General features: G+C 49.1%; 2 protein-coding genes across 3 annotated transcripts in view; both read left to right on the plus strand.

Moving 5' to 3' along the window:
- LOC119170729 (KICSTOR complex protein ITFG2) overlaps positions 1-25,023 on the plus strand; it is a 123,827-nt gene that overhangs the window by 75,399 nt on the left and 23,405 nt on the right. The window contains exon 15 of one of the 2 annotated variants that reach the window (XM_075886809.1): positions 855-1,787. The exons of the other annotated variant lie outside the window; for it this stretch is intronic. The gene's annotated coding sequence lies outside the window, so the exon portion shown is untranslated. Of the gene's footprint in view, positions 1-854; positions 1,788-25,023 lie in introns of those variants that run through there. 2 annotated transcript variants of the gene reach the window in all.
- Positions 1,940-12,486, plus strand: LOC142796365 (uncharacterized). The gene is made up of 2 exons (XM_075886810.1): positions 1,940-9,439; positions 10,685-12,486. The coding sequence occupies exons 1-2, from the start codon at positions 9,300-9,302 to the stop codon at positions 11,229-11,231; spliced, it is 687 nt and encodes a 228-aa protein (XP_075742925.1). The 5' UTR covers positions 1,940-9,299; the 3' UTR covers positions 11,232-12,486.

The raw sequence follows: 25,023 nt of genomic DNA on the forward strand, positions 1-25,023 counted from the left end.
GTTTTCCTACAGGAATACCATGGCATGTTGCAGCCGTTGGCCTTTGCCAGCCGCTCCTTGGTCCCTACAGATAAAAATTTTTTCGTGACCAAAAAGGAGTGCCTCGCCATCAAGTTTGCACTGCTGAAGTTTGACAACTACGTTGATGGGACGAAGTTCGTGGTGCAAACGGACTCCCCTGTTAGCTCGGGTCCGTGATGTCGCTACACACCAAACGCCTACTTGCGCAGGCGCCCCTGCGGGGGATGTGTGGCCCCTTATGGCGCAAGGGACAATTGATGGCCAAAGAGCGCCATTTTATTGACAAGAGATGTGGACAATGATATGTGTCGTGGCTCTATAGGGGCCTTAAAATTCCTTGCTCTAATGCGGGTAAAAACGTAAGTATTAAAATCATGACATCGGCGTGATATGGATAGTAAAAATTGGTGACAAAAGGTTTTGATAATAAAAATATGTGTAAAAATATTTGGCACTAGCACAAGTGTCTCATCAGCGGCCTTGTGTCTAAGGGCTGCGAGGCAAGTGCTTTTCAATGTAGTCACTGCAGCAGCAACCTCTCTTGAGAGGTCGCGCTACGCTATGCCTGGGTGTATGACATGGTAAAAGCGAACATCTCTTAAAAAAGCTAGCACCAATTTATGAGTGAACAGTGGTTCCCTACCGACGAACATTGCAGGGTGTAAAGGTACAGTCGTCTCTCGTTAATACGAAGTTCACAGTGACCGCGAAAAACTTCGAATTAAGCGGAATTCCAATTAAGCACAATGAACGAAAAATAAATTTATTTCAAAGCAGTTTATAAGAAAAAAAATCTGTGATTGCTGTTTGCTTCTGTTTGCTGAATCTTGCAGCAAAAAGCAAGTCCTGCAGGCTGTATGTGTGCCCGAGTGCACCCTCGGCGTTGCTCTCAGCAGCGAAGAACTGTGCGCGAGGGCAAGGCCTGCGGCTACATCAGCAGCCCGCGGTAGTGGCTCACTTGCGGTGGCGTCGTCGTCAACCTCAATTTCGTGACTAGGATCGCTGGGTTGAACTATCTCCACGATCTCAGCGTCTGACAGTGCACCGCACGTTTCTACCGAACTGTCAGTGGCAATGTACTCCTCAAAAGGGACGTCGCCGAGAGCTGGCAGAAGACCATCAACGTCAAGCTCACTTGTGTCTTCTTCCCCAACTGTACAAGACGCGTCATCATCTGCACCACTTGAAATGAAGCCGCACGCCCTAAAGCAGTTCCCAATGGTTTCATCATTTACGCGACCCCACGCTCGCGCCAGCATATGAATAGCACTGTGGAGGCTCATTTCATACTGACTTGCATTGTCCATACACAACAGCATCCGCTCAAGAAGATGCTTCCTGTACAGTACTTTCACGTTTTTGATGATCTTCTGGTCCAGTGGTTGTAACACCGATGTAGTGTTCGCTGGCAGGTAGGCGACACGTATTGCACTCAAGGGCGGCACATTCATGTGTGCACTGCATTGGTCCACAAGGAGCAATACATTGCGTTTAGATAACGTGAACTTGCGATCCAGTTTTGTCAGCCATTCCTTTAATAGGTCTGCGGTCATCCACGCTTTCCTGTTAGCAGTGATGCTACTGACTTAGGCCACTTTGGAGCAGCTTTTGGAGCAGGCAAAATTGCGTTTTGGAGCAGCAAAACTAGCTTTTGGAGCAGGTGGTAATTGAAGTAATCTCAAAGACATGCACTGTATTCATAATAGACAGCCAATAAAAAAGCAATGTTCTGCATGAATTTCAAGCACAATAAAGAATTAAAAGAACCCGGAATTATGATTATTACCATCATCTAACCTAACTGCAATTAGTAAACAAAAAATGATGATAAAGAAACACTGAGTCACAGAACTTTATTACAAGTGACTAGGAAACATATCGCAGATGAGCTTGTACATAAATATCACAGAAACAGCTCAGTGAACATGATATAGAAACATGGCATCATTAAGAAACTGACTAAAGACAAAATGATTACAACAGGAGTTTCTGCATACTTGTACACCAAAGATCACAGAAATGGCCTGTTAAATATCGCAGCAAATTTTTCTGGAGTAAAAAATAGCATGATCCTCAGCAACAACTGGAATAAGCTTTTCAGAAAGTAAGATGACTCCCGCATAGCAGCATGGCTAATGATCAACTACAAAAGCATCGACGTACAACACACAGTACACTGGTATACCAATCAGGGGTACCATCCAAACACATGGCTACTCAATGTGAATACACAGCATTAAAAAAACAAATGTAAAATGATTACCGAAAAACTTTTTCGGAGCTCCAATGAACTAGTGTAAAAAGAAAAGAACAAAAGAAAACTGTCACAAGCACAAAAAAGATAATAGCAATGTAAAAAATTATCAGAAGTGCACAGAAAGATCAATTGCGGGCAGGCTTTTTTTTACTTCAAGCCATTTTTTGAATGGCCATCTCAAGTCGAGATTTCTCTGAAGCTAAAAGAGAATTTCCACTCTCAACTTCGGCAAAGTCCTTTGTTTTAAGACCATGGGCAATCAGAAGTTCAGCATTTGTGAGCATCTTCTTAGCAGTCTCCACTTCCTTTTGAAGATCTTGACCTTCACTGTTTGGGCCTGCTTCAGGCTCCTCACGTGGCCGCTTAGCTGACTATTCTTTCTCCAAGGCAAGGCGTTCAGAGTACCTCTTCTTTGAATTTCTCACCACCTTGAGAACCTCAGGTGTAATAGTGAAGCTACTGGGGTCAGAGTCAAAGCGCTTACCATAGGACACAACATGGCGAATGCCATTGATGCTCTCTAGTGTCAGCCGAGCCCTGTCCTGCAGTAACCTGCGATTTTCGCTGAAACCCCTTTCTACATCAGCATTGCCGTGGGGGATGCTAATCAAGGCCTTCACAAGTTTACTAAGAAGTGGGTACTTGGTTGTTCCATCACACTTCTTCAAGTCAAAGGCAGCTCGCCTATATTCATCAATGTTCTCGGTGCTTTCAAGTGTATCCAGCTGGAAAACAGTGTACTCATCTATCAGCATCGAAATTTCACCAGGCTGTATCACTTGAGGCAACTTCATAGCCAGGCACCTTAGCTCAGACCCTGATAATTCTTCCCTGTCATTTGGAGAGAGGCATCGCAGGCTCCGGAGTGTCATGTTTTGAAATGGCAGTCTTGACAGCAGGTAGTCAGTGGCCTTTAGGTTGAAATTTCGAGCACCCAATCGAAATGCCCTTTTCTCAGCTGGATCCCAGTTTGACATTGCTGCCTCTGTGTCTGCCCCTACCTCCACAGAGGCCTTCCAGATTGCGGGTGAATTAATGTCCAAACATGGCAAATCTTTCCCATTTACCAAACGGTACGCTTCAGATCTGACAAAGCGGCCAAGAAGCTTCTGCACAAGAACCACCATCTCCTCATACAGACGATGCACCAGCGGTTCACTTTCCTGAAAAACGGATAGGAATGACATGAAAATTTCGGAAACGTTTCTAATAAATAGAAGTTTCGCGAACAGAGTTTTGTCAGAGAATGCCCTCCTCAAGCGCTCACGCATTTGGCCTGCACGGCAGCTGGTTGAATCTGATAACACGATGGATTTCACAGCCAGGAATTGCTCAGTTAAGCGCTCCACAGCCGGTCCCAGTGAGCCATCTCGAGTTGACATAACGCAAAAACACATTTTCTGACAGATTAAAAGCTACCTGCTCTGCCTTCAACAATTCATTCTGAGCCGAAGAATTCTTAAGAAAGTAATAAACATCGACCACAGCAGCCTCGACATTCGAGCCAAAGGCACTCAAGCCGCGGGCAAATGAGTTGTGCACTTTGTGCAAGCAGCACTCTCCTACGTCTATGATGTCACGGTACGCTTCCTGCATATTTTTTTCTGAAGCTTTTCATTACATTAGGGCCATCTGTAGAAAAGCAAATGATATTTTTCTGCGGCAGGTCCATCATTGCTCTCCGCACTTCACTAGCCAAAATTTCTGAAGTCGCAGAGCCCAGCCGGAAAGACTGTAGGTGTTCCACAACAACTCGCTGCATTTTATTAGAGAAATACCTAACTACAACATCAAGTTGTTGGCACCTCTGTTCAGGAAGAGGGGTCTCGTCAATGCTAACAGAAAAAAACACATCCGGCTTGTTCAGCTCGTCAAGCACAAGTTTCTTGAAATACGGCCCGAGGCCATCACTAACTATGTAGGATGCCTTGAACCTCTTACAACTAAACTGCTTCGCTGTTTCGGAATCTCCAAACATCCTTGGGAAACAAGGCAGTCGCTGCGTCAGCCCACGAGTATGGGATGCCCTTGAGAGTCATGCCAAGCACAAACAGAGTTTCTGCGTTTGTCACGCGGTCACACTGCAAAACGTTCCCTGGACTACCGAATTTCAAAGTCGGCTGGATTGTTTTCGGCCGCTGCAGCACACCTGAAGCGTCTCGATGACGACTGGTAGCATCAATATGCCGTTTCATGGTTGCATGTCGCTTGACTGCTGTTACGCCATGTTGCCTACAGTTGATACTTTGATTACAAAAAACACAAAATGCAGTTACTTCGTCCGCTTGACGACATCATATTGATATTTTGTCTCCATTTTCATCACTCTCGTGAAGAACGTCCGCGTTGAACTTTGTGCAACAGCCTGCACAACAGAGAAAGAAAAAAAATGTTTTCATTTTTGCATAATAGCAGATTTACAGCAGGCAAACTAAAATTGCTTGTTACTACGAAAATGCTATCAAAATTCGAGAGCGATTCGACAGCTATCAGGCGAGCGCCAACCAAAAACACCAGCAGCGGGACGGACTACTATAAATACTGAGGAGACTTTGAATAGCATACGCGAACCTTTGTGTTTGCATTCGTTGCCACTGCGCATGCGCCATACCCCTCTTGAAGACCGACGTTAAGTGCCGGATTAGCGGGTGACCACGCTGAACACTAACTTAGCGTACGCTATTTTACAACACAAAGCTAGACTCTGCCACGCGTTGCACATGCAAGTTTTTTTTGCTGATGTCAGCACTGTCACGATATAAAGCGATAGGCCGCTGATACCAGTGTTATTGTTAAAGACAGCGGGCCGGGATTTCCGGCAACAAACATGCAGCACCTTCACGACACGACCAAAGCGCCTCCGATAACGCCAAGCTCGCCCATTAAAATCCGAGAGTAAAATTGCTCGAGTGCGTGCTTTACCACCATTACAACAGTAATATACAGTAAATCAGCCATCAGTTAGTCTTGTCAAGGTAAAAAAAGCCGCTCCATCATTTGTTATGCCTAAACATCATCTGCTATGCCTAAACGTGCTCATGAAATGATATTCTTATCGACATGCAGTGGAACGCGTATCAAATGCGCAAAACACAGGGAAAATACACAAACCTTTCAGCTTTGAAAACGCCATCGCCAAGGGCAGTCGACGAGGCTTTCCACCCAGTCCCGCGCACGAACTCAAGTTCACGTTCACGCACCTAGCACCTCAATGGACTGAAGCAGCATGCACGACCGCCAGTTACCGCAACAAGGCCACAGTGCTAGAACACTGTACAAACGACGACCTCCTTTATGGTCGTGGTACAAACACTGTAACAAGGCCAGAGAACCGACAAAGCCGAGTATGGTTTGGCTTGGCTCGGATTGCATGCCGTACACTTTTTGAGGAAATGTAGCAGGTTGTAGCAGCCAGGGCACATTGGCGCAGTCTGGCGCAATTGGCGCAGCGCTAGCATCACTGTGTTAGACGCGTAGTCGACAGGCAGCGTTTTCACGGCCTTCAAACATCTAGGCTTAGCAGCTTTGCCTATCGCTCAGTGCCCGTCATGTTCCCCGCTATCAGCACCGACACTCTTTTTTTCTTTCTTTGCTACGCTTCCCTCCGGCACAGTCATCGTCCTTAAAGGTCAGCTTCTTCTCGGGCAACATTCTGTAAAAAAGTGTTGTCTCGTCGGCATCGAAGGTATCTTCCAGCCGATATACTCCCAAGTATTTGTGAAGCTGATTTTCCCTCCACGTATAACATGTTTCAGCGATGACGGCAGCCTTTTCCCCGTTAACGTTTTTAAACACCATATCGTGGCGCTGCTTGAACCGTGTGAGCCACCCATCGGATGAAGCAAAGTTCTCGATGCCTAGCATAATCGCAAGCGATGACGCTTTCGCTGCAACGATATCGCCGCTGAGAGGAAGACTGTTGCTTCGAGTCTCCCGAATCCAGATGAGCAGCGCTTGCTCTAACTCCGGGTGGGCGCCGGTGCGCATTTTCTTGCGAGACATCTTAACTGGTCATTTTCGAATGCGTCCAGTACCGAGCGCTTGTTCTTTAGGATGTTAGACAGGGTATTAGGCTTGATGCCGTATTTCTGCGCAATATCTTGCTTGGCCGTGCCTCCTTGTTCACCCTCTTTCAAAATTTTGACTTTCGTCGCCAAGTCAAGCGTTTGATAAGGCCCGCGAGTTGCCATAGTAAATGCACGTGGAGCTTCGTCGCACGTGGAAACGCCGAGTCTGCACACCACCGTAACGAGATCAACAATGAGGCCCGCGTCTCTCATAATCATATGGTGGTTTTGGGACGTTAAACCCCACAAATCAATCAATCAACAATGAGGCCCGAAACAGGAACTGCCAGAGCAGCCGCTTGGCGATCTGGGGCGCTGCATGCAGCTGCGATGCCATCAGCTGACGCTTTGAGCTGCGGTGCTGTGGTCAACTGCGATGCCCTTGGGTGCCGGTCGGACACACATTGTTGTTTAGCACTTCGAAAATAGGAAATTTAACAAACATTACGATTTCCTCCAGGAATCTGATTGAAAATAAATTCGAATTAACCGAAATTTCAGACCTCTAGCTTCCAATTACCAAGAATTTCTTCCTGTTGAACTGCATGCATAACTGACGGGACTCCCTTTCCACTTCCAATTAACCGATAATTCCAATTAAACGACTTCAAATTATCGAGAGTCGACTGTACAGTAAAACCACCTTAATTCGAAGTCACTGGGACCGTGAGAAATCTTTGAATTAAGCATTTTTTAATTAACAGAACATTCAAAACGTGGAATGCATTGAACGAAATCATTCAAATGGATCAGAGCTAGTCATTTGCTGTGCCGGGTAGTTTCTGGCTCTAAGGGTCATGTTTTCCAGTAATAACTGGTCACAGTTTTGCCTCAAACAAGGAGGGATTCCGGGCCTAACTGCTGTCATCGCAAAGAAACAAAAAAATAAAATGACCAACTAAAATTCGTGCTTGCGAAAAACAAGACATCTTCTGCAACACAGTAGTGACATGCAGGCAGCATGTCGCCTGCTTCTCGCTGCGTTAGCACGTCATGATGTGACCATTCGCCCATTTTTTCTCGTAAAACAATGAATTTAATGATCGACAGTGTAACAAAATTCGGAATAATTTTTCGCTGGAAAACAATACTATTGAAGCTTTCGACGAGAGTTTTCAAAGTAGGTGCTGCAGGCAGGAACTCCGCCAGCTGTGCAAGTGCGCGAATTGCTGGAGCAACGGGCACTCGGCAGTTCTTATACATCGCTGATTTCTCCAGACTGTTTTTTATTAATTTCTTTAAATTCCGAGAAAAAATAAATAAATCGGGATGCGCTGACGTTGCGAGAAGCGTGCGACATGCTGCCTGCACGTCACTAGTGTACTGCAGTGAAGCATGTCGTGTTTTCAACAAGCGCATATATTAATTGATCACGAGACCGTTATTTTTTATATAATTTTATTTTTTATGCTGGAAGTAGCAAGGCAGGGGTGCTTCAGTTACCACTCATTAGTATCGCTAAAGTACATTGCCTTGTGGCTTTTAAGGTCCATCGTTTCCTCGGATTTGCGGCGAAAACAGGATCGGAAATGGGCACACTGCAGCCAAAGTGTTCGAATTAACCAGACTTGTGCTGAACGCTGCTTGAAATTATCCGCTAAAACTTGTATTGCAAAATGTGGGACTGTGGAAATACTTTGAATTAAGCAGGATTTCGAAATAACAGAGTTCGAATTCACTAGGTTTTACTCTATTGGTGTTATCATCATCACATACTTGCGAAGTCTCCCGCATTGTCAGGGAGACTCCTGGATTGCGACCGTTTCATCCGTGTGTAGGGTTGCCTTGAAAATCTCCCAAAAATCAAAATGTGTGTGTGAGATCTGGCCGCATTGACAAATATGCAGGCCAGTCTGTTACAGGCTTTTTGCGAGCCCACCGCATTATAAACAAATTTGAGAGGCGTTCATCTAAAACTTGCAGTAGATTCTCAGTAATGCGAAACTACGACATACGAATTTGTGAAATTCTCCAGTCAAATTAATATGTCTTTTGGGCCGAAATTAGAATTTTCTGAACACTTTTTTTAATCACGGCGTGTGATATGAATTTCATTATCGAAATTGTCGAACAAAGGCAGATCCAGGACAGCGTGCTCCAAGCTTCAAAAGTACGCGGGTGACCAGTGTAGGCACTGTCTTCTGCAGTGCGTGTGCTGTTTGTCCAGTCAAAGCAACGCTGCTTTCCGCAAGCTCTGTGGAGAAAACCACGGCAGTTGCGACCATAGATAGCATAAAACAACTTAGTTAGTTTTGATGGCACGTGGATTGAAAACAAAACTACTGTTTGTCGCAGACCGCCACGCACACCACGGTCGCGGCGGTGCGATAGCGATCTACGAGCTCTGAGGGCACGTGGCTGACTCAGCGGTAGGATGAAAGGCGTTGAGCCCCAACTTTACGCACGCGTTCGCGCGCGAGATTCCACGCGCTCACGCGCCTATGCGCTACCACGTGACGGCCGGAGACGGCGCGCCAGGCGAAGCGCGCGCGTTCGGAAAGATCTGGCTATGCCAGATATTTTTACACGCGCCGGAAGTTGCTCCCTCGGCAGCAGCCAATCAAACGCCGCTGCCGCGGGCTTCCGCTCCTCCTGTCTCTCAGCCGCAATGGCCGCCCTCTGCAAGTTGTCGGCGATGGCGGTCAATAACGAAAAACTAATCTCTTGTGTGGCCAGCCGGACGTCCTTGTGGCTGGCCACGCACAAGGACCACAAGAATCGGCAAGTCAAAGATGCCCTGTGGAAAGAAGTGGGTCAAATAATGTATCCGGGGAAGGCCAGCAAAGGTACGTACGGCGCGTTTCCGCCGGCTTGACAGGTTGGGTTGAAAGCAGTGGCTGATATTTCATTTCGTCTACGCAGAGTGCATCACTGCGCTGCAAAAGCGCTGGAAGTTTTTGCGGGACAAGTTCCGAAGGCTGTTCGTGCTAGCCCAGAAAAAAAAGAAAAGCGGCATGGGCGCGGAAGACGCCGACTCCGACACTGAAGATGAGGGCGATGAAGGGAACCAGCCTGCCGACAGTCTAGTGCAGCCGGCTTCGTGGCCCTTTTACGAGCAGCTGGTGTTCCTACGCGACACCATGACCTTCCGAGAGTAAGTTTATTGACGCTTTTATTGGCATTACGAACTAGCGAAAGAGAAAAGCTCGCGTATTTTTCGCGTTGAATAAAGTAGCTTGTGATTGTGAGCCTTGCCGCTTTCGGGAATGCTGGGGAAAGTTGCTAATACGCCACAAAATTTTACACGAAACGCGACGAGTAAAGGTAAGAACGCACAAAGAGTGCTTCTTGCGTATGTGTATTTCTGTCCTGTACACACCCAATGTGCATACTTTGGCGCCGTGCCCCGCGTTCCCGCACCAGAATAGTCTTGATTATTGAAAGCTAAAAATTGCTTGCAACAGTACCAAAACCGCATCTGTAACGTGCGGTGTAATGCGAGGGTTAAACTAGGGATGCTCTAAAAGTGGAAACCTACAGTAATTAAAACTTGCTTGATTATGTCACGCTGAAGCCAACAAAAGTGAGCATTTTATTGCTCACAGTGATTGGTGGGGCCGCTCATTAGAGAAGCAGTTTTGTCCAGATGCAGAAGTGATTCCCTTGCAGTTCTTGGAAGCATATAGAAATTCTAGACTACTCAGATGTACAAGTGGTGCCAAAGGTGCCCAAACCCTGTTGCATACAGTCATTATACTGGACATCTTTCAGACAGCTGTAGAGGATGCAAACAGGGGGCAGATCTTGCACATACATTATGGGAATTGCTTCGAGCTATCTCTTAGAACTACATCATTGTTAGTGATGAGCAGTGGGAGACTGCTCCTCAGCTCAGATCCGGCAGATCAGCTCTGGGACATTCAGTTAGCCGAAGACTCTGCTAGGACCCAAAGGCACCTGGCTGATGCCTAGGATGGAAGGCTAGCCCTACTAAACTGGACAAAGAAATCTACTTTCCCTCTCCCCCCTTATAATGAAAAACAAAACAATTATAGTGTTCGCACACACTATGCTGTAGTGTAACAAGCATGCATTTATTAACAATGGGAATGTTGGCATGTTTGACGTTGCATTAACGATTGCCTGTGTAAACACACTAACTTGCTGAAAGGGTCTGCCGGCAGCCGCAAGTTAAAAAAGGAACTCAGAATGGCATGCGAGATCCATGAGGCGTTCTGTATAACACAATGCAGCAATGAGTGTGCTAGTACACAAACTATGGTTGTAAGAAGCATACATTTATTAACAGTGGGAATATTTTGCCATCTTTCAGGGCAAACATTGACACTTTATTACACACCTATACCCTAATACATACACCTTAATTTTTGCTGTGCAGGACTTCTGGAAATTTCGAGTCCCAGAGGAGGCAAAGGAAGGAGGACGTTCGACAGGTGGCACGGCAGGAGACTCCGGAAACCCTTTTTAGAGACATGTGTCCGAGCCAGTTTGACACCATCGAGTTAGATCAGACTGATGACCCCGCTGATCTCTATCCAGCGCCGGCGGTGTCAGTTGAGTGTAGTCCGTCGCTACTGGAACAAGGAATGTCATCCCTTGAAGCTACGCAGTCAAGTGAGTCGGCACCATCACCGCTGGGAACTGCGTCACCGCTTGGGTTGGCGGCAACGTCACTGGAAAGCCAGGGGTCCAGCCTTGCCAGCATGTCTGTGATGCAGCCACCCAAAAAAAGACAAAAGAAAGACGACAATGACAGTTTACTTGTAGAGCACCTTGGAAAACTTACAAACAGTCTAGAGGACCAGGACGACCATCACTATTTTGCATTGTCGCTCGTGAAATCAATGAGAAAAGTAAAAAAGGAAGACCACTTGCGCATGCGCATGAAGATTCTGGAAGTGATCCAGCAATTTAACAGTAGCTGAAGTGTGGTGCTTCTTGTCCTTAGAGCTGACAAAGCGTGGGCATAGAGAATGAGGCATGTTGCAATATGAGGCATGGTGCAATATGAGTGGGCCAACATTACATGGCTAAACATGATTCAGGGTGTCTTTGCTATTAAAGGAGAAGTTTACCTTCAGCGAAATGGGTGCAGCCCCTGCTCTTCCAAGCGCTTCAGGGCCCCTTGTTTGGAGACTCCGGGCTGGTGCCACTGCCACGGTACCTCTCCAGCGCTGCTGCAAAAGTAGGCCGAGAAAAGCGTCCTGGCATCCGCAGCATCTGCACTGAAGTTCCGTGACTGGGATCCCTGAAGCGGGAAATAGCAGGGGTCCACATGCCCCTGCCCCGACGTCTGCTGGATGCCCTGCCTCCACCGTCCTGGAACCACATTTCCGAACCTGTCCTCTTGGTCGAGGATCTGGTCCGATTCCTCATTTAGGACCGCTAAGAAATTATGCAGTACACATGCTGCCTTCACTACATAATCCACATTCTTGGGGAGAAGCTGAATGGTGCGGAGCAGTATGCGCCACCTGGTCGCTGTGATGCCGAAGGCGTTTTCAGCACATTTCCTGGTAAAATGAAATAATAGTACAAAACAGGTTTTAGAAGCAGCCACCTTTCAAAGCCAATTCATTAGACTATTCTTTAAAACTGCAGCTACAAGAATGGCAACGTAAAATGGGCACAGTGCTCATAAGCTCGCGTTTTTTTAGAATAAAAGCCCTATGCTCATTAATTGTACATAAAGAAATCTTTTGCACTTATTTCTGTACGGCCTTCTTAAGAAGCAACGTGAACAGCTAATTCAAATCAGCAGTTATGTTTGTAATGTAAGGTTAATCACAAGTCGCACAAGCTGCTACGCATGCCCTATTTTTCTGAGCTGGGTAAAGGACACTTGTTATTGAGATGGGGTCACAAACATTGTCCACGGTGCACACCTCAATTTGACTTGTGCTTGCGAGATCGTTTTGTCATAATGATGGTTTGTACTAAGTTTGGTGAGCTTTTTATGTGCCCCTGCTGTTTTTGGATGTTTTTCCTCTGAACTGTTTTCGTTCAGCTGCTTTGTCGGCAAGTTAGAGCCACTGTTCTTGAGCTACGGGGTTGACTATATGCACTATATTGTGAAATTAGAGCCACTGTTTTTAAGCTATGTATTTTGTGTTCATTGTTTTTATTTTTCTTCATCGATGTCTTGTGCGAAGTGTGCATTAAATGTTATTTCAAGTGCTTTCTGTGTTTGTATAAAATTGAGTATGGCAGGCTCAGCATACCCAAAGAAAGTGCCTGATATCATACCGTGCTCGGCTTAGTCTGTAATTGAACACTCTTCGTTCATCTTCAAGGAGTCTAGCAGGGAAAGGGCGCATAAAGTCGCGCCGCAGCTGGAACGCTTCATCCCCGACGAAAGCGTACGGCGCCACCTTTGTGGTGCCTGGGAGCTGCCCCAGTGAGGGGATGTCAAGCTGCCCTTCGGTTAGGGCCTTCCCAAACTTCGTGTTGTTGAACACTCCGCCGTCACTCTGGCGGCCCTCTGCCCCAATATCGACCAGCACGAACTTCGAAGAGCTGTCGACCACGGCCATCAGCACAATGGAGAAAGTACCCTGCAGCAGTAGGCGTCAAACCAAACATTAGCACATGTAAAGTTGTATGTGTAGGTGGGACCTACAATAATAAGCGATTACAAAGAAAAAGTATGACAAAATTTACAAAATCACCTATGCTGGCCACGCATTTATTTGTACCAGCTCATTGTGAAAGATTTCTGGCATGCACAGTGATAATTTAATTTAGCCGTAAGGGCTCTGAAAAACACCTCTGTTGAAATTAAATTTCAAAGTAAACATCAAATCAAGCTGTCATAAGTACCTGCCGCAGCACTGGAAGAATACTGCATACATGAAGTATTCTGGCAAAACGACTTAGACCACGGGGCTGTATTCCTTTGTTTTGGCAAACTGCGAGCTCAGTCCCCTTCTCTGTCTCCCTCTCTCCCCTGCTTTCTGGAGCCCATGTGCACCATTCAAAAGTGGTACATAAGAAAAAAAAGTATAGCATTGCAGGGCAAGGCTCTGGACGTTGTCCAAGCATTTTAAATTAGAAGGTAATTTAAGAAAGGGGTGAAGAATTTTAGGCAACTTTCTGCATTACAGAGTTTGGAAGCTTACTGAAATGAAAATAATTAAGACAACTTTTTATACCACTGCACTTAGCAACATTTCTTTTTTAATTGTCACAGTTATGCTACTGGCACCGCACCCCTACAAATGGGTGGTGCACATTGGCTGTCTATGTTGCCACCACACATTCTCCAGCAGACAAGGACACACTACTCCTCCCGAATTAATGCTGTTCGTTTCAGTATACGTGCATAAATGGCCAGAGTGACTTACCTTGTAATTGAAGAAGGCACTTCCAGATTTCGGCGGGCAGGTGATGGCGACGTTCTTCCCGTCAACAGCCCCCAAACAGTTTGGGAACTGCCAACGCCGGGTGAAGTCGCCAGCAATCTTGGCCCAGTCAGCCTTGGTTGGTACCTGGAATAAATTGGAAACCAGGAACAAACTTGTAGGCCGAACAGACCTATTTTTAGCTAAATATCTTTGTGAGGTGGAATGTGAAAAAATGACATTCACTTTTCTCTTGTGCATGCTCTTTGGGCATGGATCCACGGCATGGTGAACCAAATTTTGTACAAGGTGTAAGCTTCCAATCATGCTGAAGGCATGGTGTCACTTTTGTTGCCCAGTTGTACACGGTCAACGCAATGCATTTTACCACCCCATTTTTTATTTCGACAACACAAAGGTGCGATTACTGCATTTTGAAAACCAGAGTAATCAAATAGACATAGTTCACCTGGCTTTCAAAGCCCATAGGGATATATTGTATTTGCTAATCACAATTGCCTTAGGCACTGTTAATAATAAAAATTTTTTCATTTAAACAGAGTCTTCGAAGGAATTGTTTGTACTGCAGATATGAAGTGTACCATTTACTGAAAGAAAATTTTATACAGGCTCTGACGTTACCCACCTTCATAAAGTGGTCCTTCAGACGAGCCCAAATGGCTCTACAGGTCACGTGAATGCTTCTCCGGGCAGTTTCAATGCCGACACGGTAGGCGAGGGCCACGTTGCAGATGTCCAGCCCTGAAGCCAGGTAGCTGCAACACAGAAAAAGTAATTTCTCCTCCGATTCACAATACATGGTCAGCACAACTGCAACAAAAGTGTTTGATAACATGCAAACTCTGAACAGGATTGCCTCTTTAGGTAACATGCAAATGGCAATATTGCTTTCTGACACGAAGGGGCATCTGTATCTGGCCAATGCATCTGGCCAATGTGAGAAAGCATGAATGATTGCAACGCCCATTTCGCCATTTCACAATGCAAAAGCCATTTGTATAAGCTGACGTATGCATCTATGATCTGTTCACTGACATGTTTATGTTCTTGCATCAGCATCAGAAGGCAACCTGTACCAACCTCAAGGTTATTGCAAGCCTTTCGCCTGGCTCCAGGGGCTCTCGTATGAAGTCCTGCCGTGTGAAGTCCGCAGCAAAAAGCCCATCAACTTGTCGAACAGCGCGGGTGACATGCGGTAAAACTTAAAAAAAAACTGCTGGTCGCCTTCCCGCATTCGACGCATCTGTAGGGAGAAAGAAAGTGTACTGTTGAAGATGGACACAACCATTTTAGTTACTTGTACACCGGGTAAGCCAGCTCCAACGGGCTATGAAAAGGGTAGATAATTCATCATGCATTTACAAGATGCACAGGTACTATCTTTAAGGGAGCTAGCTCATGTCGCAGCTACAAAATCTGGTGAATAAAATGGGGCATATAGAGCACTCTGGAATTTTATTTTAATTTATACCAAGCGCATTTAACGTTTTCTTAGCGCGGCACACATTGTTTAACCTCTTTTGCGCAAAAAGGAACACGCTAGCTGCGGGTTACAAGGCGGCGGAATGCTTCGCTCGCGCAAACAAAGCGCCGACAACAGACGAGAAGCGAGCGCTTACAACGTGTGCACCCCACTGTTGGTCATGACGCTATACAGCTTTCAGAAAACACACAAAAATTCCCGTTGTGACTAACCAACTCAGCTAGCCATGCCTACAATAATAGGGCTAGGCATTAATGCACTGCGAAATAGCAACACGATACTCACGGCTGTGTGGTACAGGCCTTCCTGTTTTCGCGCCAAGAAGACAGGCCGCACCCAGCAACGGTGCTCTCGTTGCCTTCGCTGCCGCCTTCTGGCGATCGCCCTCGCTACTCGCGTAGCTAGCAGGAACAGATGGCTGCGAGTCAGCATTGCGACCATTTTCCCTCGATGAAGCAGGATAAACCGAAGCGGGCTTGAAAAGAGCGGTAAGCAAAACCAGAGGAGGCGATGTCGAAACACTGCGCTACCGAGTAAACAAAACCGCCGACTTGGCTCGGATGCTCGGCTCGTGGCTAGGCTCGGCTGCTGTGTGTGTGTGTCAAGTCGTGTCGATAGTTCGCGTCGACAAGAAACAGTTTTTTCGGCATCTCAAAATGAAAAAGAAATGCTTTTATGCGTTTTAGTAACTATTTTGCGGCCTGTTAGTAGTGCGCATGTGTGTCTGTAGTCAGGCAGTTCTGGCCAGTGTGGTCTAGCGACATTGGGCTGCGCAAGTCTAGCGCGGGGCGGTGAGCGTTCGCGCGCCTCTCATGTGGTCGCTCGCCCTCCCCCTTCACAGGCGCCCCAAACGCATGAGCGCGCCAGCGTGTAGAATCTCGCGCGCGAACGCGTGCGTGGAGTTGGGGCCTTAAAGACGTAAGAAAGGCTAGAAGAGTTTTGCTGTTCGTGTCCAAAGAATCTAGTAGCGAGCAAAGCCAAAGCTTTGGCCTGCGCTTTCGCTGCAGCCAGCAGCACCGTGCCGTCCGTTGACATGTGTCCCAGGAGGGCATACACGAGTTGTTTTGATGGAAATATATTTTGCTAGTTGTTTCGATGGCGCGAAATTTCGGACGGGAGAATTTGTGCTCCCCCTTATAGACTCTTACCTTACTGCAAAACCCTACCCTTGTTTGTTTGGCCACTCCAAGCCATTATGAGACCGCAGCGCCGATGTTTGCGCTTGCGTTTGGCCCCCTCCCCCAATGTCTTTTGCAATGTTTTGTCTTGTTTTTTCTTTTTTTCGTGCCAAAAAATGGAGGAAAATAATTCAGCGTGCCGATTTGACTTATGGCAGCAAATGCGATTATACTTGTTGCTAAAGGTAAATCCATCACAGCTTCAAAATTAAAAAAAAAAGCCGGTAACCGTTCCCCCACCCCATTCCCACTCCGGGATTTTACGAATTTCTCTGTTTCCAGGTTGGTAGGTATGCTGAACGCTCAGCAAAGTGATTGTGACGCTTGTACTGCAGCGGGCGCTGAGAGCGACGGTCTTGGCGAGATGGAGCGCCTGTACGCTGCTTGCCCTGCAGCGGGCGCAGATAGGGGGCTTGATGAGGGATTCATATTGCCACGTTCCATTTCACAAGTTTTTGTTATCGTTCCGAAACACCACACCATTCTCGGCGCAAACCACGCCTGCAGGTTTAGAGAAGGTTCCGGACTGTAGTAGATCATTTCGATAAGATCACGCCCACTGTGCGAACGGTACAGATTGTTCTGGAACCTACGCCACCGCCAGCGATAACGCTAGAACATTCGACGGCAAGGGTATAAATGCCAACGCGCTTCGTCGCTTGTCAGTTGTTGATCGAAGGCCGACGCTCCGTTCGCCGCTATCAGTCCGAGACTGCTATCTGTGCGAGACTGCTGCTGTAATTGGACTTTCCTTTTACCGGGCACAGGTTCGCCCAAATAAACAGTTAAATTCCAACAAGAAGTCTCCTGTCTTCGGCCACGTCACGACCCCGTGACATCTGGTGGAGGTGCTGCTTCGTTCATGTACCGGACGCCCCCGTCAAGCCGTGAACCCAGCCCACGTCGCGGAGAAGACACCGACGCCAACCAGGAGCAGCGAACAAGCCGCCGACAGCAAGGTCTCCCACCGGAGTACGGGCTTCTACAAGACAAGGCGCGGAAAGCCAAGGCCATGACCTCTACTGCAGCGACTATGACAACTGGAGCATCCCAGCCCGCGATCGTCACTCATTAACCCAGGGAACCACCAACGTTTCATGGGTCATAGTTTGAAGACCCGAAAACCTGGCTAGAAACATACGACCGTGTGGCCGCCCTCAACCACTGGGACAACGAAGAAAAGCTCCGTCGTGTGTGCTTCTACCTGGAAGACACCGCAAGGACCTGGCTCGGAAATCGGGAGTCCACGCTCCGAACGTGGGATATTTTCTGCGGCGCATTCCTACAAACGTTCGCGAGCGTCGCTCACAAAGAGAGGGCCGCTGCTTTATTAGAGACCCGGGTTCAGCTACCAAATGAAAATGTCGCCATTTTCACAGAAGAAATGACCCGACTATTCCGTCACGCTGACCCAGACATGCCTGAGGAGAAAAAAGTCCGTTTCCTCATGCGAGGGGTCAAACAGGAGCTCTTCGCGGGACTGATGAGAAACCCACCGAAAACCGTCCAAGAATTTGCAGCCAAAGCGACCACTATCAAAAAGACCCTGGACATGCACACCAGACAGTATAATCGTCGCCTGACTGCAGACTTCGCTGCTGCTCAAGCCAGTAACTCCGGAGACCTGCGTGAAACGATCCGAGCGATCGTGCGGGAAGAGCTGCGCAAGCTGTTGCCTTCGGCGCAGCCTCAAGTGGATTCAATCGCCGACATTGTGCGAGAAGTTCGGCAATCACTTCAAATTCCCCACGCACCGCTGCCCGAGCCGGAAGCTATGAGCTACGTTGCTGCACTGTGCCACAACGCTCCTCCCCGTCCACGCAAAACGCCGCCCTATCGCACTTCCGTCGACAGACGCCACCGCCGCCACCACCCCCACCAACGTCATACCGTTCTCCAGCAGCCCAGCGCAGTGCACCAAGGAAGACTGACGTCTGGCGCACCCCTGACCATCGCCCGCTCTGCTACCACTGCGGCGAGGCCGGACACACTTACCGCCGTTGCCAGTACCGACAGATGGGACTGCGTGGCTTCGCCGTCAATGCACCGCGCCCACAGCCAGGAGAACGACCACGTGACATCGCCGACTACCTGACAGGAACTCGGTGGACACCACGAAGCCCTTCGCGTTCGCCGTCGCCCAGCCGCCACACGTCACCGCACCACCGGCAGTACTCTGGCCCAACGCGGGGCTGGTCTCCTAGCCTGATCCGGGAAACTAAGGGCAGCAACCGGTGGAGGTGCGGTTGCTGTGCGACGAACTACCGAAGATCCTCCGACGACGACGCCGCCGCGACGGAGCTTTCCGAACACAACGCCAACCAGGCAAAGCCCTGACGGCGAAAACTCACTTACCGAAGGTGGCCTGACGACGCAACATGGAAGCAGCAGAACAAGCCGACGCAGCCGTGACCCGACGCCACGCCCTAACTGTAATGCGAGACGGCGAACTAGCGACCTCGACGTTCTTATCGACGGCCACAGTGTGACCGCTCTCGTCGATACTGGAGCCGACTATTCTGTCATCAGTGGGTCGTTCGCCGCGAAGTTAAAGAAAGTTAGGACAGCTTGGAAAGGCCCTGAAATCCGCACAGCCGGAGGCCATCTTGTAACGCCTGCAGGAATCTGCACAGCGAGAGTCACCATTAACGGCCGTATTTATCCTACAGACTTCGTAGTCCTACAGCGTTGCTCGAGAGATGTCATCCTTGGCATGGACTTCTTATGCCTCTATGGTGCTGTCATCAACCTAAAAACGAAGTCGATAACGTTATCCACAGAAGGAGCACTACCACCGCGCACGCCGTCAGGACACCATGCCTTGAATGTGCTGGAAGAACAAGGCACCATTCCTCCTCGCTCAAGCGTCATTATTTCAGTCGGCGCTCCTAAATCACCTGACTTGAAAGGCGTCGTTGAAGGCAGTCAGCATCTGTTGGTCACCCGAAATATTTGCGTCGCAAGAGGAATTGCAGAGCTGCGAGGAGGCAAAGCAATGTTTATGCTCACGAATTTCAGCAATGAGTACAAACATGTGAACAAAGGAACAACGGTCGCATACATCGAAGAAATTGTCGAAGCCACCAGTGCATTCGCCCTCGCCTATTCTGCGGAACGTGCTCAGAGGAACCAAGCCACTCCCATAGCTTTCGACGTCAATCCCAGACTTCCGAACAATAAGCACGAACAGCTCAAGGCCCTGCTTCTGCAATACGAAGATTGCTTTTCGTCGTCATCGAAAATTCGGCAGACCCCAATCACGAAACATCAAATCATAACCGAAGAAAATGCCAGACCACTCCGTCAGAGTCCGTACAGGGTTTCGACGCGAGAACGTGAGGCAATGAAGAGACAAGTTGATGAAATGCTGCGAGATGACATTATCCAGCCGTCCAAGAGTCCGTGGGCATCCCCCGTGGTGTTAGTGAAGAAAAAGGATAGGACCCTACGTTTCTGCGTCGACTATCGCCGCCTGAACAAAATCACAAGAAAGGACGTGTATCCTCTCCCACGAATAGACGACGCACTTGATCGGCTCCATAACGCCAAGTACTTTTCGTCAATGGACCTCAAGACTGGCTATTGGCAAATCGAAGTCGACGAAAGAGACAGAGAGAAGACGGCGTTTATAACACCGGACGGCCTCTTCGAGTTTAAGGTGATGCCCTTCGGCCTTTGCTCAGCGCCTGCAACTTTTCAACGCGTTATGGATACAGTACTGGCAGGATTGAAGTGGCAGACTTGCCTTGTGTACTTGGACGACGTCGTCGTGTTTTCCTCGAGTTTCGACGAGCATCTTCGGCGCCTTGAAGCTGTACTTCAAGCCATCAAGACTTCCGGGCTCACACTGAAGCCAGAAAAGTGCAGATTTGCGTATGAGGAGCTCTTGTTTCTGGGGCACGTTATCAGCAAGTCTGGAGTTCGTCCCGATCCACGGAAAACAGCCCCCATCGCCGACTTCCCGCCACCCACTGACAAGAAAGCCGTGCGCCGATTTCTGGGCCTGTGCGCCTATTATAGGCGATTCGTGAAAAACTTCGCCCGCATTGCCGATCCTCTTACTAACCTTACCAAGGCCGACGTGGAGTTCAAGTGGGAAACGCCACAGGAACACGCTTTCCAGGAGCTTAAACATCGCCTCCAGACGCCTCCGTTACTTGCCCATTTCGACGAATTCGCCGAGACAGAAATACATACTGACGCAAGCAGCGTAGGTCTCGGCGCCGTTCTTGTGCAGAGGACTGACGGACTTGAAAGGGTTATTAGTTACGCCAGCCGATCGCTATCCAAAGCAGAAGCAAATTATTCCACAACAGAAAAGGAGTGCCTCGCCATCATCTGGGCTACGTCGAAATTTCGCCCCTACCTCTACGGCAGGCCCTTCAAAGTTGTGAGCGACCACCACGCCTTGTGTTGGCTAGCCACCTTGAAGGACCCTTCTGGTCGCCTCGCACGATGGAGCCTGAGACTTCAAGAATATGACATTACTGTCATTTACAAGTCCGGCAAAAAACACTCCGTTGCCGACTGTCTCTCTCGTGCGCCTGTCAACCAACCGCTACCCGACGACCCGGATGACGACTACTTCTTGCGAACGATAACTACCGACGACTTCGCTGAACGACAGCGGGCCGACCCGGAACTTAAGGCCCTAATAGAATACCTCGAAGGCAGGACCGCCGAAGTCCCGAAGGTATTCAAGCGCGCACTTGCGTCCTTCTTTCTACGAAACGGTCTTCTACAAAAGAAAAACTTTTCACCGCTTCGAGCTAAGTACCTCCTTGTGGTGCCTTCAGCTCTGCGACCAGAAATCCTGCAGGCCCTGCACGACGATCCGACGGCAGGGCACCTCGGTGTTTCTCGCACGCTCGCGAGGATACAAGAAAGGTACTACTGGCCACGTCTTACCACCGACGTCGCTCGTTATGTGAGGACATGCAGGGAGTGTCAGCGACGCAAGACACCGCCGACAAGGCCAGCGGGACTTCTGCAGCCAATTGATCCACCTTGCCGACCTTTCCAGCAGATTGGTATGGACCTACTGGGGCCGTTCCCGACGTCGGCTTTCGGAAACAAGTGGATCGTGGTAGCTACCGACTACCTCACCCGCTACGCCGAGACAAAAGCCCTGCCAAAAGGCAGTGCATCCGAGGTAGCTAAGTTCTTCGTCGAAAATATCGTCTTGCGTCACGGCGTCCCGGAGGTCCTTATCACCGACAGAGGAACGGCATTCACTGCCGACTTAACTCAAGCGATCTTGGCATACAGCCAAACAAACCACCGCCGGACGACAGCGTACCACCCACAGACCAACGGCCTCACCGAGCGGCTTAATAAGACGATCGCCGACATGCTGTCAATGTATGTCGATGTCGAACACAAGACGTGGGACGCCATTCTTCCGTATGTGACCTTCGCATACAACACGGCGGTGCAGGAGACGACACAGATATCTCCATACAAATTGGTCTACGGAAGGAGCCCGGCAACGACGCTCGATGCCATGTTACCCAACGTCACCGATGAAGAAAACCTCGACGTGAGCGAGTACCTTCAACGCGCCGAAGAAGCCCGACAACTTGCGCGTCTCCGTATCAAGAATCAACAGACGACCGACAGCCACCGTTACAACCTTCGACGACGCTTCGTGGAATACCAGCCTGGTGAACGTGTTTGGGTGTGTACGCCGATACGCCAACGTGGACTAAGTGAAAAGCTTCTGCGACGGTACTTCGGACCGTACAAGGTGGTTCGACGTCTCGACCCACTTGATTACGAGGTTGTCCCCGACGGCATCACGAACTCTCAACGACGCCGATCGCGACCTGAAGTCGTCCATGTCGCGCGCCTCAAGCCGTTTCATGCACGTTAACAAACTGAAACAGTGTTTTTTGTATTATTGTTGTATTGTAATTTATTCATTGTACTTCCTTGCATTATTATTGTACCTTTATCTTTAGTTAAAGCATCGGGACGATGCCTTTTTTCAGAGGGGGGCAATGCCACGTTCCATTTCACAAGTTTTTGTTATGGTTCCGAAACACCACACGATTCTCGGCGCAAACCGCGCCTGCAGGTTTCGAGAAGGTTCCGGACTGTAGTAGATCATTTCGATAAGATCACGCCCACTGTGCGAACGGTACAGATTGTTCTGGAACCTACGCCACCGCCAGCGATAACGCTAGAACATTCGACGGCAAGGGTATAAATGCCGACGCGCTTCGCCGCTTGTTAGTTGTTGATTGAAGGCCGACGCTCCGTTCGCCGCTATCAGTCCGAGACTGCTATCTGTGCGAGACTGCTGCTGTAATTGGACTTTCCTTTTACCGGGCACAGGTTCGCCCAAATAAACAGTTAAATTCCTACAAGAAGTCTCCTGTCTTCGGCCACGTCACGACCCCTTGACAATATTTGCTGGACCATGACGGGCTCCTGCTGAAATATATAGCCACTGACGACGAGTCCATCGACCTGTTTAAGGTGGTTATGCCTAAAAGTCCGAGAGTCGCACTGCTGCGATCCTCTCACGACGAACTCGTGGCCGGTCACCTGAGTGGCTCGAAAGTTTTTGCAAAACTGAACCACGTTGTGACCTGGCCCGGCATGAAGCGTGACATTTTTCGCTATTGCTGTTCTTGCCGCGTCTGTCAAACAGTGAAATAAAACGGTGGCAAACTGCCCGGTCTGATAAAACAGATTGTCAGTGAGCGTCCGTGGCAAGTGGCCACATGCAATCTAATAGGATCATTTCCCAGAAGTAAGCAGGGGTTCATTTTACTGATGGTAATCGTTGATCACTTTTCGAAGTGGGTGGAATGGTTTGCTCTTTGGAAGGTGACAGCGCTAGCAGTGCTTGAGAAGCTGCAGGAAACGTTTTGCCGGTTCGGCTTCTCGGAAAGGCTTATCACGGACAATGCTTTGTATTTCACTGCTCGGGCATTATGTGTCACGTGCCGTTCCCTCGGAATTCATCACTGCACCAGTTCATCCTACCATCTCCAGTCCAATTTGACGGAGCGCGTAAATCGTACACTCAAACCGATGTTGGCGGCCTTAGCCGAAAGTCAAAGGGACTGGGCAGACCATTTGAGTGAGCTTGCAATTGCTATTCGAACATCCGAGAGTCGCTCAACTAGTTTCTCGCCTGCCTTCTTAAATTTTGTAAGCTGGCAAATCCGGTGACCAGCGTCATTCAATGCCAGCTCGAGGACGAGGAGACGAAGGCAGACTGCTCTGCTTACACGTCGACACTTCGGGACAGGCTTAGTCGAGCTTTCTGCAAAGCAAGGCAAAGTTTGGCGTTGGCCGGGGCTCAGCAGAAGGCCCAATATGACCGCTAGCATCGCTACCTAGTTTTTAAGATGGGCAATCTTGTCTTGAAGCATAACCGCGCTCCTAGCGATGCCAGTAAGGGGTTCTCAACCTCGCTCGCTCCTAAGTGGCTTGGTCTGTACCGAGTGGAGGAAGCTCGAACTCCGCTCGCATACCTGCTGCAAGATCCCCATTCGGGAAAACTCAGCGGTGCCCTTACCGCAGACCTGAAACCCTTTGTATCACGGTCTGACAAGCTCGCCCCAGCGCCCAGCGGCACTGCGCGCAAGCAGCGGGGCACATTCGGGGCGGCGGACCCTCATTTGTACCCCGCACCGGCGTAATATGAAGAGGTTGTCACCTTTGTGATTTCCCGACGGATGGCGGACTTCTCCGCAACCGAAGGCCCTCAGTTTACAGTTTGGTCTCTGTTGGCTAGCTTCTTTCAGACCACTGCTCCCGGCCCCGCCAGTTGCTGCAAGTGCTTTATTTTTGTTTCTTTTCTAGCATTCATGTTAGCTTGCATTTTGTTGCATCAGATTTAGACTCTTCTCCATGTACGTATTTTTTTCTTCTATTTTCTTTCTTTTGCTCTTCGGTGCGCCCCGTATTGAATGTTCTCCGCTGGCGAGCGCGGTGTGGTGGTGAAAATGGACCCACGTAATGGCGAATCACTGTGTCAGTCGAATGTGTGCTGGTGCCGTGATTGCGGAAGGGGCGCGCTGTGCAGTGACATAAGTGATTGTGTGCGCTGTGAGTGCAGCATTATCGCCGCCAGCCCGGGAGGGGTCACCACGGCTGTGAGCCTCCATGCCAGCGTGCGGCTTCTCATTTTGAAATCGACGGCACCGGCTACAAGTGTTTACAATTTCGGCTCCCGGCATGTCGACTGTCCCAGGAATGTCAAGGTCGCCTGTTCGCCAGTAGGAACGAAGACGTTAGGGAAGCAGCGGCCGCGCAATTCACCTGAGTCCGCGGTCCCGGCGCCTCCACGTGTGAAGGAGCAACAGCGAAGTGTGGCCACTTGGACATGGCAAGAGCGTCAAGAGGCACCCAAGTGCTTCGTGAGCGACGTACTGTGGAAGGCACAGCGGCGAGTGCGGCGAGAAACTGTTCTTGATTGGGTGCCGTAGCTATTTCGCGGCCACACGATCATGGAGACCGACGTGCTTGCGCAAGGTGCCCGGCTGCCGGACCCACCTGCGGTACGTGAGTGTTCGCTGTGTGGGCTGAACATTTATGCCCAAAGCCACTTTAAGGGAAGCCTCCATATGGCCAAGGCCAAGGTGGCGGAAACCTCCAGGCATAACAAGACGCCGACCTCGTCCGTGCCACCTATGGCGCTTCCCGATGAAGATCTCGCTGCTTTGTGCCGGGAAAGAAT

Source organism: Rhipicephalus microplus, chromosome 2, assembly GCF_043290135.1.
Source record: "Rhipicephalus microplus isolate Deutch F79 chromosome 2, USDA_Rmic, whole genome shotgun sequence".
Classification (NCBI taxonomy): Eukaryota; Metazoa; Arthropoda; class Arachnida; order Ixodida; family Ixodidae; genus Rhipicephalus; species Rhipicephalus microplus.